General features: G+C 47.7%; 1 protein-coding gene across 2 annotated transcripts in view; it reads right to left on the bottom strand.

Moving 5' to 3' along the window:
• Positions 1 to 10038: 10038 nt before the first annotated feature.
• Tac3 (tachykinin 3) overlaps positions 10039 to 14641 on the bottom strand; it is a 6765-nt gene continuing 2162 nt past the window's right edge. For both annotated transcript variants that reach the window (XM_005358017.3, XM_005358018.2), the window contains exons 3-7: positions 13557 to 13662; positions 13349 to 13378; positions 12653 to 12706; positions 12206 to 12280; positions 10039 to 10272 (exon numbers count right to left, since the gene is read on the bottom strand). In XM_005358017.3, the coding sequence (XP_005358074.1) occupies positions 12225 to 12280; positions 12653 to 12706; positions 13349 to 13378; positions 13557 to 13662 (246 nt within the window). In that variant the 3' untranslated portion in view covers positions 10039 to 10272; positions 12206 to 12224. The remainder of the gene's footprint in view (positions 10273 to 12205; positions 12281 to 12652; positions 12707 to 13348; positions 13379 to 13556; positions 13663 to 14641) is intronic.

The following is a 14641-nucleotide window of genomic DNA, read 5'->3' as shown; positions in this document are numbered from 1 at the left end:
CACGGCCCGCAGCGCCCCCCGCCGCACGGGAGGAGGCAGCGCCCCCCGACGGCCGGGCGGAGCCAGGAGCCCACACTTAGCCCCTGGGGAGTGAAAAGCCGGGTTCAAGCCTGTCTTCCAACAGCTTTACAAAGACTTACACGCTTATTTGGTTAATTTATTCTCCTCTTGTGAGCTTTCTGAAGGCAGGAATCCGTGGTTTTGCAAGAGCCCGTATTTCGCCTTTTGTTTGTCACTCTTCCTAGGTGCTTTCTGAATTTATGCGGGCATAGGTGTGTGTGAGTGTGTGGCATGGGGGACAGGAGTGGATGGATGAACGGAGTATTTCAGGTTAGGTCCCTGGGAAGCTCTTCTGATAGTCCAAAACTGACCCTCTCTCCTCCAGATTCCCTGCACCTTGACAACCTCGGCCACTTCCTAAACTGGGTTCCCTGAGTAGACCAACATTGCTCGCCTTCACCCTCCCGATCCCTCTCTTCCAATGCTCCTGCTCCAGACTAGCCGGAAAACCAAAGCTGTCTCCCCCTGCCTACAGTAGATATCCAGGCGCAACTCCAGAATAGGCATACGGCAGGATGTAGTAATTCTTGATGGGTAAATAGCAAGGAGAAGACGCAGCAGGTATTGTTAACTAATCTAAGCCAGTTTGGCCAGTCAGTATTTCTTTCATGGGTAAATGGTGTGTTTTCATTCCCACCACCAAGTGGTAGATGACACTGAGAGCAAGTGGCATATCAAAGACTACAGAGAGTCAAGATTTATTAGCCAGGTCCGTCCTCTGGCGATGACAAGATTGCTGCCCTTTTGAACTGTGAAGTTCCTGGCACAGATCAGATCATCACGTGACTAAGCCCCTTGATCTCTTGGGGGGGGGGGTATTTAAGAAGCCCTGCCCCGTCTCTGATTTATAGGAAAGGTCTACCTTCTCTCCTATAGTTACTTACAAAGTAATGAATTTCTTTGTGACATTTTCGTATCAATTTAGTTTTGTTTGGCCCGCCACCACCATCTCTTCTCTTCCTCCATCTCCCTCGCAAGTTAATGGGAGACAGAAACAGGAAGACTATACCTGGCAGGTTGAACGTTCTGTTTGCCATTAGGACAGATAGGGAATTAAGTTCCTGTCTGTCCTGTGTTAAGTCCTTGCAAGTTAAGGTTTTCAATTGTAATTAAGAAGTTCCTGTTTGTCTGCTGTTAAACCCTTGTTAAAGAATAGTTCATGTTTGTCCTGTGTTAAATCCTTGCAAAATAAGGTTTCTATTTCTAATTAAAAAGAAGTTCCTGTTTCTAAGGGCTGAAGTCAACTTCTTGCAACCCCGTTTCTCCCTTCTCTCTGTATCCCTCTGACAATGTATAACTACCAAACCTCTTCAGGATGCCAGTGGGGGCTGCTCTCTCAAATCCTGACGGGAGGGAGGCAGCCAGCTGGCCAGTCCCGGGTGTACCCCAAAATACAATTTGCTTTAGTTGGACAGCTGTGGACTTGGTTTTTGTTTTTTCCTCCTCAAGAATCTCAGGTTTAACAGAAGGAGAGGCAGAAAAGAACACAAGGGTCAAGGGAAGGGGGATTGTGGCGGACCACCATCCTCAGTGGCTGCAACTGGTGGGGGACCTAAGGGGTTCCACTCCTTTCCGGGACATCTGGGCAGTGTCTTCCTTAGGGTGTGCATTGCTGTGATAAAAACACCATGACCAAAGCAACTCATAGGGTGTTAGGAACCAGATTCTCTCCCCTGAGAACTCCCCACTCCCCACCACCCCCACATCCCAGCCCACCTTGAGCAACTCAGCACCAGCGACCAAAAGCAAAATGTCATCACCAGCCGCCAAATGTGAAATGCATGCCCTTTTAAAAAGTCCCCGCCATCACTGGCCCACTTTTCTCCTGCCTCCATTAGAGGTGGCCTTTCGCTCCCCACCCCCCAATAAATGGCTTGCATGATCTGTTGCATGGTGTGATTTCTGAAGCATCCCTTGGCCCCAATGGCCAAAGTACTCCTCGGCCACTAAACCCTGACGTAGGGGTTTTTCTATGGGCTGACAAATCATGAGGGGAAGCCATGAGGGAACCCAGAGGCAGAAACTGAAGCGGAGGCCAGGGAGAACACGGCTTACTTACTGGCTTGCTTCTCCTACCTCGTGACCTGCCTAGGAGCCGCACCATCCACGGTGGGCTAGGCCCTCCCATACAGATCTGCGACAAGACCATGCTCCCACAGGCTTACCTGTAGCCTCATCACGTGGAGGCTGTCTCAGTTGAGGTTCCCTTCTCTCTCTCTCTCTCTCTCTCTCTCTCTCTCTCTCTCTCTCTCTCTCTCTCTCTCTCTCTCTCGACCCTAGCAGGTAGCAAACTGACCAGAAACTAGACACGGGCAGCTGATGGTCGCGGGCTTGGAGGACACCCATCTACCGGAGGGTGGATGAGCGGCTCACGATTGCTGAGACAGTTTTCTTCAGTAATTTACCCCTGTAAATTACCCATACGCCTATAAACTTATAAATAACCCCTCACTCAAGCTCCTAATTAAACGCATTGGTTTACCAAGCTAGGTTTCCAACCTGGGACAAAAGGATGAGATACCTGTTTAACATATCAAAGCGGACACTGCCGGCCAGATTCTCCCTACATTTCTCAAGCCCTACCTGCTACAGGGCCCTCCTGGCTGGCATATCCCACCCCCACCCTGAACTTTCCAGACCAGGGCCCTGGCTGCCCTTCCCTATATAATCCAGCAGTTTTGGTTACCCACTCTTTTTGTACCCCTGGGCTTTGTGGCTGCTGCACTGGGTTCACCTGCTTTCTTCTCTCTCTTCCTCCTCCTTCTCTCCCCATGTACAGATCAGGGTCATGTACACTTTGGACTCTCCCAGAGGTCCCTGCCTCTGGCTGTACTCTCTCATGTAGCTACAATAAACCTCCTCCACCTAGGAGCAGTCACCTTTCATTTCTTTCCTCCTCCTCCTCCTCCTCCTCCTCCTCCTTTTTCTTCTTCTTCTTTTTTCATTCACAAACCAAGCTAGATTCAGGTGGAGTTATCTTTGGTCTACCATTGGTGTCTTCTTTGGGGTGAATAGATATTTGTCTCCCACAAAAGTTTGCACAACAGTCATGCAACCTGTTCTTCTAGTTTGGGGTGAGGGGGTTCACTGTGCTCTGCAATGGGAGAGTTACTCGAAAGTTGATGTTCTATTCCAATGACAGGTCCAGCTCCCCCAGCTGGGCAAGGCAGTTCCCAGAGCTCCCCCAACTGGGCAAGGCAGAGCCCAGAGCTCAGGCATGACTCTAGAGCCAGGCACAGGTCTCACCAGATCTGCTCCACCTCTCTCACCAGCTGCCCTAGTCTTCTTTGGAGAGAGCTCAGTCAGCTTCACCAGCTAGCAAACCACCGGAAAGGTGCAGACCAAAGTGTGCTGTTTGTTCCCTAGCGCTGTGAGAAGACAGCCACCACACGGTCACAATGCCACTGCAGGAGCCAGCCATGGTCAGCAACATATGAACAGACCACCCAAAGGAAGTTCTTTACTTCCAGCCATTATCACCTGCCAGAGTAGGACTCTGCCATCAAGTTTAATGGAGGCCTGAGTCTCAGTAGTTTATCCTGAAGTAACACCTGGTTGCAGGAAGGACCATAAACTAAGATTACCTGAGTACCACCCAAGAACAGACCATTCAAAGGAAATGCCTAAAGTTCCAACTGCTGTAGATAGGACCACCTGCCAGTACACACTCATCAGGACACCCCTACCCAAATGTCAGCCAATCAGGGGTCCTGAACCTTAGAAACCCCTCACCCCCACCTTTACTACTATAAAACCCAACTCTAACCAAGCTCGGGGCTCTGCACTTATTCCAATATGTTGGCCATGTGGAGAGACCAAGTTTTCAAACTTGCATAAAATAAAGGCTCTTTGCATACAGGACTCAGTCTCCTTGTTGGCTTTTGGGGGACTTTGTGGATTTGGGTAGAACAGCTACGTGTGCACACAACTTCAGGGAAGGACTTTAGTAGGGGGATTGGGTCTCTGTAGACTTTGACCTCTTTAGAACAGGAAGAGGAGGGTCTCAATCCCACCTTGCTTCTTTGGTACAGTAAATAGGAATTTAAGATGAATGTGGCATCAAATGCCCAGCGTTTAGAAGGCGGGAGGATTTGGGGGATCTGAGGCCAGCCTGGGCTAAGTAGTGAGGAAAGAAAGAGAGGGGGAGAGAGATTTTTAGAGACTGATTTTCTGGTATCCCTGGCGCTGTAATATCCGCCTGCCCCACCAGAGAGCAACCTCTCTGCATCTACGTTCTACTTGGCAGACAATTGCAGCAGCTTAGCATACAATGCCAGACTCCAGGTCTGAGCAGAACCAACTCATGGGGCTTTCACAGCCCTAAGAAATTCTCCCACGCCCGCAAACGTGTATCAAATGCTCTGCAGAAGGCTCACTTTGGAAGGTCAAATAGGTGTTTAGGGAATGGCTCTATCTGGAGTACGGTGACTTTTTTTTTTTTTTTTGCAACATAATATTTTTATTGATTACTTGGGAATTTCACACAATTCACCTCAATCACACTTGCTTCCCCTTCCTCCCAGGTCCCTTGCTCCGCCTCCCCCCCCAAAAAAAGATGGACCAAGTGCAATCTGCACTGCTCATATGAGCATCAGGGCATGGGCAACCCCTCAAAGATAACTGAGTCCTTCCTCTGGCCCCTCCCTGGTGTGGGAAGTCCTTCTGTATATCTGTTGTCTTTATTGGTTAATAAAGAAGCTGCTTTCAGCCAATGGCTTAACAGAATATAGCCAGGCGGGAAGAGCTACATAGAGAGAGAGAGAGTAGGCAGAGTTAAAGGATGTCATGAGCCTCATGGTAAAATATAAAATAATGGAAATAGGTTGATTCTAGATGTAAGAGTTAGTTAGCAATATGATTAGGCTATTGGCCAAACAGTATTGCAAATCATATAGTTTCTGAGTGGTTATTTCAAGTCTGGGAACAAACAGGTGGCTTCCAACAACAGATTGGTACACCAACGTGGGTAACTACATTTACACAAAAACCTGAGAGAGCTTGAAATGGAATTCTAGATACAAAAAAAAAAAAACAAAAACAAAAAAAACAAAACAGAGTTTAACTCAGCTTCTTGCTGTGTTAGGAGCAAGCAGAGGCATGATTCCTTTAAGAGAGCTCTTTCTTCCTGATTCAGTGGTAGCAGGAAAAAAAGGGGCAGTTTTTCCAAACAGCAGCTTCCTGGGCCATGCTGCCAGGATGAACTCTGGCTCTTTCAGGAGTTCGAGCATGTAAATGGAGTTTGTGAGCAGAGTGCTACAACTTGCTCAATGGCAACAAACATAGACCCACTGTGAAAATGGGGTTGGGAGCATAGCTCACGCTAAACAGACCTCCGCCATGTTGAGCTAGGCAGAGACAAAAGGCAAAGCAGCCTTAGTAATATGCTTAACACTTTAAGAAATGCTTCTTATCAGAAAAGGATTTCATATACACACTAGGACAGATTCAGACATAAAAGACCTCTAAACGAGATATAGTGTGTTTAAAAAAAATATATGTAGGCTTGGGAGAGAGGAAAAAAAGAGTAAAGAGACAGTAAATGTAATATAGAATGTACAGACATTCATAGATTAAAGGAGTAAAGATAATAAGATAAATAATAAAAAGTAATAGAGTAAAAACAAATAAGCCACAAAAGATGAAAAATACACAGAGAGTCTGGATTATGTACACTATTGTGTTTTCTTTTAATTTTTTGACTGTGAAGGAGCTAAGTACAAAGAGGTATTTCATCGTATGGGCTGCTAAACTAAACCATCCTATATATTTTAAAGGTATCTTGATTCCAAAATTTGGGTCTAGGGATTTGTTGCTTTGGAAAAGAGGTTTTGCTTTTGTTTCCACAGAAGATGAGAACCTATGGATTAATTCCAGACTAATGTGGTTTGTGGAGCAAGACCCTCCTGAAATGTCGCCATGAACACCCCCAAAAATCACTTTGTCCAACAAAAAGCAGAAAGCAGTTTGAAGAAAACTACGTCCAAATTCCCAAATATTGTTTATAAATGCTTGTTTATATTTAAAGGAAGATATGCTATACAGATTTGCATTGATATGGATCTTGCTTTATTGAATACAAATTTAAGGTGAATTTTGTTATATGTATATTTTTGCTCTTGATTAAGGTCTTGTGTTTGTGTACTCATTTTAAATGTAATGTATAATTAAGAAATATAGGTTAATAGATAATCATCTATAATAGTCAAGCTTGTTAGTTAGGGTTTTTTTTTAAATAAGTATTTATTTATTATGTACAGTGTTCTGCCTGCAGGCATACCTACACCCCAGAAGAGGGCACCAGATGTCATTATAGATGGGTGTGAGCCACCATGTGGTTGCTGGGACTTGAACTCAGGACCTCTGGAAGAACAGTCAGTGCTCTTAACTGCTGAGCCATCTCTCTAGCCCCTAGTTAGGGTTTTTAGATATATAGAGATATATTCCAATTAGATAGGGATTCTTCAAATCTTTCAAAGACCTTCAAAATATGGCATTTAAAATGTTTTAAAAACTTAGGACTTTTCATGACAATGAGACACATCTGCTCCTGGCAGCACCCATTACTTCAAAAGGATGATGGGAATTGAAGAGGCTCCTCATAGATTTTGTTAGCCATTTGGGCAAGAAACTGCTCTTGCCTGGACTGTGAATGGACACGCAGGACCCACAGAAAAATGATTGTTGAACTTGCCTAAAGGTGAGACCATCCTTTGGGGTTCCTGCTTCATGAAAGAGTCTGCCAGACATTCTGCGGGACACAGAAGAAAGCAACTGATGAACTTTGTCAGTACAAGGCAGAACAGATCTTCAAATTTCCTGCTTCATGGAAAAGTCTGCTGAATACTATGGCCTGTAGGCTGAAGATGGGTGCTCCAATGTTACCAAACCAAAAAAGAACTTTGGGTGACTGTTCAGGCAGTGAGATGTCTCTGTCAATTCTAGAGTTTTGGAAGTTGCTTACAATGCACTTCCTGTTTACTTAGGTAATATATCCTTCTGAGGTCTTTGATGGAGTTGAAGAATAGATAGTTATAATTACAGTTTTCATTAGTTATGATAAAAGATAAAGTAGATATAAATATTGTAACATTCTTGCTTGATACCTGTTTTGTTATATGTAATTTTGCTATGTTAAATTAAAACCTTCCTTTTTATTTAAACAGAAAAGGGGAAATGGTGTGGGAAGTCTTACTGTATATGTGTTGCTTTTATGGGTCAATGAATAAGGAAGCTGTTTTGGGCCTGTGATGGGCTACGCAGAGCTAGGCAGAGAAAACTAAACTGAATAGTGAGAAAAAGGAAGCGGAGTCAAGGAGAAGCCGTGTAGCCCTGCAGAGACAGACCCCAAATGGAACTTTACCCAGTAAGCCACAGCCACGTGGCAGTACACAGGCTAATGGAGATGGGTTAGTTTAGGATATAAGAGTTAGCCAGAAATATGCTTAAGCTATTGGCCAAACAATATTGTTTCTGTGTGATTATTTTGGGTCTAAGCAGTTGGGAACGAATGAGCAGTTTCCTCTCAACACCTGTTCAAGCTAGTAGCCAAGGACTGTGAAGAACTACACTTCAGCATCTCCACCACATCCTTAAGGACCTGACCCTCCCCAATGGTCTCCCACCTAGACCCATTCCCCCCACTTTCCTTGGGTGAGGGAGAGGTTGTTTCAGAAATCCTCAGTGTCTCTCATTCTCAACCGTAGTCCTTGACATCACCAAGTGCGTCACTTCTTGACCCGGCTGTGAATGGGAGTTTTCTCTCCTTTTCCCACCTGGATTGTGTAGCTGTCGGTCAAAAGGAGACCCAGTTGGAAACTAGAACTTTCCCTGAGGTGTAAGAACTGCAGGCAGGGCATCTGGCTCCAAAGCTCGGTCCAGGGGGTGCTTGGGAAAGCTGAGCGCCATCTTTGCGTTTCTCCAGCTCAATTACACAACTACAGCACCTGGCTAAGACTGGGAGCACAGGGATTTCCCTGATTGGGGTACAGAGCCACCCCTTGGGACTGTGATCATTAACATATCAATCAGGTTGATAAAAGACCCCCACACCCATGACATGTAAGGCCACATTCTAGGGTCTACTATGCAGTCTTGAAAGGGTTGGTAATGGATTCACTAGGAAGGAAGAGCCTGAGGTAATGATTGCCCTTTCTGTGACTGCAGCAGCCAGTTAATACTGAGGACATCACCTCTCTTTGGGCCTCTGTAGTAACCTCCCTGTCTAGCTTCCACCCCAACTACATCAAGTTGTGTTTGCTTGTCCATAACCTTGCTATACTACAAAATCCATGAGTGTGTGTTTTGGGGATTTTTGAGTGTGGGCATTTTTATCGGTCCCAGATAGAGAGGACAACAACAGACCAAAGAAATAATTGTGTCTAAAGGTCAGCTTGGTGAGCCTATGAGTTTGGAGTTCAGGTTACTTCAAGGAGCGGGTTACTTGTGGGAAAGCCCCTCACCCCAGCATGGGCAACATTCAAGAAAGCTGTTTCCCAGCTGGAGTCCAGGCAGCTGACCTAGAAAGAGCTACAGGAAGTTCCCTGCAGTGGCTGGGGAGGAGCAGGGATTCCTTAGCCTTCACCTCTAGCCTTCACCTCCCCTCACATGGGAATGTTAATAAGCCAGCCTCAGGAGCAACGCGAATGGAAGATCACAGCTGCTCTGACCAAAGACAGCAATAATCAGACATACCCCGGAGGGAACCGCCACCGAGAATGGTTACCATCTCATCCCCTGGATCTGTTAGAACCCACGCGGGGAGGGGGGAGAATCTTTACACAGCCCCTAAGTATGTTTGCCAGAGCTGCTGGCTGCTGGCTGAATTTTCCCAGGCCTCACCTAGAAACACAGGCAACCCTTTCAGAATGTCTGTTTTCCCCTTTTCTAAAACTGATCTATGACAATTAGATTACTTCAAACTATTCAAATGTGAAATTTGGGGGTTTTTTCCCCCCTTGAAACGGAGTCTCCTATGTGACCCAGACCGAGTGCTTGGGTGTTCCAGGCTTTTTCTTTGAGACCACCAACCAGCTCCCAAATAGTGACCCAGACTTGTTAGTTTTGAATTCTCGGCCTATCTTAGGCTTGTTTCTGGCTAGCTCTTTAACTTGACCTGTTTTTGTTCATCTACATTTTACCTTGGGGTGTTCAACCTTCTTTCTGTATATCTTACTTTCACTGTTTCCCTATATCTGGCTGGCTGATGGCTGCCTGGCTTCTCACCCCTGGTGTGTTCCCCTCTTTCTCGCCTCTTTTTTTTCTCAGTCTTCCTTTATCTTCTGTTTATTCTCTCTGCCTGCCAACCCTGCCTATCCTTTCTCTTCCCAGCTATTGCCACTCAGCTCTTTATCAGACCAATCAGATGCCTTGCGTGGGCAAGGAAAAACTGCCTTCCAAAATTAAACAAACACAACATAAACCAAAGTAACACACCTTGACACAGTTAAAGTAATATTCTACAGGAGAAACAAACGTAACACATCTTTGCCTAGTTAAAATAATAGTCCACATCAATGGGGTTACAGATGTGTGCCTATCTGGTGTATACCTGTTCTTTTAATCACCAAGTCCAACGTTAATTGTATGAAGAATTGTTTAGGGTTCTATTAGAACAATTAGTGTGTCCAAAATGAAGATGTACTTATTTAACTGTCATGTGTAGTGCTTTTGTTTAAATTTTAGTCTCTCTTTCCTTCCTTCCCCCCTCCCGTGCGTGTGTGTGTGTGTGTCTGTCTGTCTGTCTGTGTGTGTCTGTGTGTAAGAGAAGGGGCCGATGCCATGGCACAATGTGGATCAAATGACAATCTTTGAGATCCATTCTCTCCTTCCGCGGTGAATTCCAGGGATCAAACTCAGGTAATCAGGCCTGTGTGGCAACCCCTTTACCTGCTGAACCACTTTGTAGGCCCTGTATCATCTTTTTGAATATATGTATTTCTGGAAAAACCCACTCACTCATCAACCAATCTCTCACATCACTCCTTGGTGAAACCCTTTATTGTTGAAGAGGAGACATTGTATTTTTAATGCAGGACACTACCGAGACCACAGTCGATACTTAGTGCCCAAGGGATTGAGGCTGTTCATATGCAGCTTTTGTGCCAAGCAGGAGAGAGCCAAGAGGAGATGGCAAAGCAAGGGAAACCGGAGAGCATGCGCTGGGATTAGTCGGGGGACCGTCTTCGTGAGGAAGTCGGGGTCCAGAGCAGAGTGCTAAAGACACAAATAAATAAAACTTTAAAATCCCATCTAAGTCCTACAAAGCGCCACTGTCCTACCCACCCACTGAGGGAACAAGACATGACCATCTCTACAGAAGGGAAAACCTTTGGGCTGGGGACTAACTGCTGGCAGCGGGTGCCTGCCCCTCCCACAGTGTACTAAACACTGTCCTGGTGTCGTGATCTGTGCTGTGCGTGCAGGAAAGTGAGGAGCCCAGTTCCTGTCAGCCAGCTCTCCCACCAGGAGGCTGGTACAGACACAGCCCATCCACAGGGACTGGTCTGCCCCTCCCTGCCCCTCCCCCGTTCACAGTCCTTCTTCCCAGACAGGCTCTTAATGACTTCGGTTTTCAGTAGCTTTACATGAATGAAATAAGATGGCGCAGTCATCCGTGTTGATCCACTTCCTCTAATCATCTTTAAATGCTAGCCCCTGGGGACCGCATGTCCCATCTGTCTGGCACCTAACAGGTTTAGAATACCATCAGTGGTTGGATTGGGAAAGCTGCAATTACTGGCTCAGTCCCTCTGAAAGAACTTGGATTCACCAGCAAATATTAAAAGGAGATTTCCACAATGCACTTGCATTTACCATTTGTATAAAATACTATGGCAAAATTGCACTGTAATTATCTTTATGGCCAGTGTATAACGTTGGAAGAGAGTATGTCACCCAGATATAGCTACCCGTATAATTATCTGGCCATCGGCGGGACTGAAATAACCATCTAATGAGAGCAAAATGATATGGTGAGCACCACGTAATCAAGGAGTTATAGTTATTACAGCCCTGTGTGCCCTCTCGCCCACAGTAAGGGGGACTGGACCCAGTCCCTGGGCTGAAGGAGTCATGAACAGGTGGTATCGAGGGTCAGGTTCGTGGGTCTCCGCCTTGCCACCCTGAGACCAGTGACTGAATTCCCAGAGCAAGGGGAGAGAGGAAAGAGGCTGCGCAGACTGCAGAGGCTTCCCAGCGCCCCCCCCTCCTTGTCTTCCTCTCTTTAGAAACCAGCAAAAAAAGAAGGCATCAATTGAGCTGCTGTTGCCATGTGTGCGTGGATGGCATTGAGGCCGAAGTTTCTGTGTGTTGACTGGATTTCCCTGAGGGACTCTCACACTAGTGGACAAGCGAGGAATCTCACAGCCCACTCAGGCCTGAGGTCTGGCCTAGATGGTTTTCAGCAGTCAGACTAAAGTCAGCCACGGGGACACATGAGGACACTCTCAGCCCACCCTCCCCCACGCTCGACTTCCAGACCGGAAGAGCCATAATATAGATGACTCTCAGAGTCCCAGGAACCATTATGAAGGCTTCGCCTGTAAAACTGAGACATGGTGTTACATCAGGTGTTAGCCAGGGAGACGCAGCTAAAGAGAGGCAGGTGAGGTCCATATTGAATTTAGAACATGCTTTCAAACACTCTGCTGCACTGAGTGGCTAGGATGTGGTTTCCAGCTATTTCCAGACGTTTAGCATGCCTGAATCTCTTCCTAAACCAGAATTGTGCTGACTACATTCCGAGGCTGTAGCTAGTCACAGTTCAGCCTCCTTGGGAGGCAGATGCCTCAGCTGTGAATCAGACCTGCAAGGCCTGCAAGATGATCTCACCGTCTTCTGTACAGATGACAAGAAGACAGTGTCCAAAAGCACAGCTGACAACCCAGGGGATGCCTCTCCCTGCTTCCTATCACTGCTCCCTCTGTCTGCTCGATGACACGGGAGAAAGAGATGAAAGAGAGCGTGTGGATTAGTGCGTGCGCGTGTGCGTGCACCTCTGAGTGTCACTGCATTTGGCTCGCGGTGTGCTGGACACTGGCGATGAGTCTGTATTAGGGCAAAGGTGTGTGCTCTGTAACATCTATGAAAGCCACACTGACAGCTCCCACTCCCTCACCCCCTCACCCCTCCAGCCAACAGAGCTTACCTTCTTCTGCACCGGGGGCTTATTTGAGGGTGCCAAAGCTGGGGGTATTCTCTTCGGCCACATCACTGTGAATGTCTGGGGTGGAGCAAGCATCATAGTTAAAAAGAATTCTTCCAAATCAGTGAAGGACTGGCTGGCTATGAAAGGCAGCGCTGGAAGACAGACAGAGCTGGGAGAATGGGTCCCTCTCTCGACTACGACAGGGCTGTCCTACCGTGCTCAGGGACAGCAGGGCTGTCCTACCATGCTCAGGGACAGCAGGGCTGTCCTACCGTGCTCAGGGACATGACTGAGCCTGACTATAGACCTGAGCTGACCGAGAAAGAAAGGGACGCGGACACTCACTACAGCTGGGAAAAGGCTCATCTTCCTCTCTGGTGACAAACTGAGAGGCACTTCTGACATATTCTTAGCAGTACCCAGACCCTCCAGCTGGGTGTACCCTACCTGGCTGGCTGTTCCTCTTGCCCATAAGTCCCACAAAGAAATCATGCATGTCACCTGAAAGAAAAGGCCATTGTTTGTTAACATACATGTCAAGACTTCTGAGACTAGATTCTCTCTCTCTCTCCCTCCCTCCTTCCCCAAGGTCTAAGCATGCTACCCTGTTGCTGTCCTAGAACTTGCTATGCACCAGGCTACCCTGTTGCTGTCCCAGAACTTGCTATGCACCAGGCTAGCCTTGCACTCTCCATCTCTCCTTTCTTAACCTCCGAGTTCTGGAATTACAGATGTGCGTCACCACATCTGGTTCCTCTTTCTCTCACTGTAGCCTGAACCCCACAGCTAGCAGGTGCATCATCTGCTTGTCTTCTCTTTCTGCCCCTCCCCCAACACTCACACACCCACATTACACGAGTTTTCTGCCACAGCAAGTCCTCGGCTTAGAGTCTTTATTACCAACAGGGAGTCCCTACTTAGTTCCCAGTGACCAACCGGTGAGGGATGGGACCGTCTCCGTGCCCCGTGCACCTGCTCTCTCCTTGTTTCTGGTGCCATCTCCCACTCAGAAAGGCTGGCTAAGCAATTACAGATGGCATATTGTCTGCACCATCTGAGTCAAGATCAGCCAAAAGGCGACTGGCTGCTTGCCCGTGGAACTCCAGGCCAATGGTCAGCACAGATAAGGAAGAAGCTACTCACGTTTCTGAGGAAGTGATGTCTCCTTAGGTCCTGGGAAGCCCAGCACAAGAGTGGATGAAAGCAGCAATTAGAGAGGAATTCAAATCACAACCCTCACTAGAACATCCCCCTCCCCCCATCTCCCTCCCCACTGAAGGGGTTTCCCAGCCCAAAACTCATCTTCAGAGCCCTGCCCTCTGACCCTTCCCTCTCCAGAGCCTCCTCCTACCCGCACTAGCCTTGCTCAGCGCTTTCAGCAATCCTTCCAGAGAGACGGAGCGGCTGTCGTAGAGTTTCCGCAGCAAAGATTGGGGCAGCTGATAGAGGCCAGAGTCCTTGCGGGAAAGAGGAGCGGAGAGTTGAGGGCCAAGGTCCACACCCATCCACCCGCTCTCTTCCTGCACCAAGCAGCCTTGCCCCAAACCCACCACAGCTGGATCCAACACCCTGTTTCCTTTAGGATTTCCTCTGGCTTACCCTGGGAGAGAAACGGGCAGCAGCACTGGGGGCTTGTCAGAAATGCAGACACAGGCCTGAATCTGAATGTGACCCCACGGGGCTCATACGCATGGCGAGGTTTGGGGTCGTGTGGAGATTTCTCAGACGGCAGGCCTGGTAACTGACTTCCTGGGATGTCCATCATGCTGTCTCCCAAAGCTAAGGGTGATTGTCTCCTGGAACCCCTGCCCAGCCCAGCTCCCGCCACCTCTCAGAGACAATGCCACAGGTTCAGGAACCCGTTTGCTCAAGGATGCAGTCAGTCCCCTGAACAAGCCATGAATTTCCCACCCCCAAGAAAGGCCCTGCACACTTAGCAGGTGTCCTCTGGCCTTAATGTCAGTTGTGCCCCTCTCTAGAGCCTAGTATGCTTGGGCTACGGAGGACATCCAGGATATACCCCATATAAGCTACCCAGGTACCCCACACACGTATTGCACCCAGTATCTCTCCTCCTCACAGACCTTGGGGAGAGGGGTGGTCTCTTTTGTTGACCAAGAGAGGCAGAGGGGTTTCCTTGGGGCCCTAGGTGCTGTAGCAGGCTTGTCTCTGAAGAACCTAGAGAGTCTTACCATCTTGACTTCACAGCCTGTTCTTGTCGCTTACCTAGCAGCAGGTTTTGTTTGGGTCTGGTGTAACCACTGCCATCTGCATAGCTCATAGCTGCCTGGGTGACCACATGTGTGCATGAGAGTGTGTGTGTGTGTGCATGCACACACACATGCTCGCTCTCTCCTTCTCTCTCTCTCTCTCCTCTTCTTCTCTCTCTCTCCTCTCTCTCCTCTCTCTCTTCTTCTCTCTCTCCTCTCCTTCTCT

This window comes from Microtus ochrogaster, chromosome 24 (assembly GCF_000317375.1).
Source record: "Microtus ochrogaster isolate Prairie Vole_2 chromosome 24, MicOch1.0, whole genome shotgun sequence".
In the NCBI taxonomy this organism is placed as follows: Eukaryota; Metazoa; Chordata; class Mammalia; order Rodentia; family Cricetidae; genus Microtus; species Microtus ochrogaster.
Note: the sequence above shows the minus strand (reverse complement) of the source record. Positions and strands in the feature narration are given on the sequence as shown.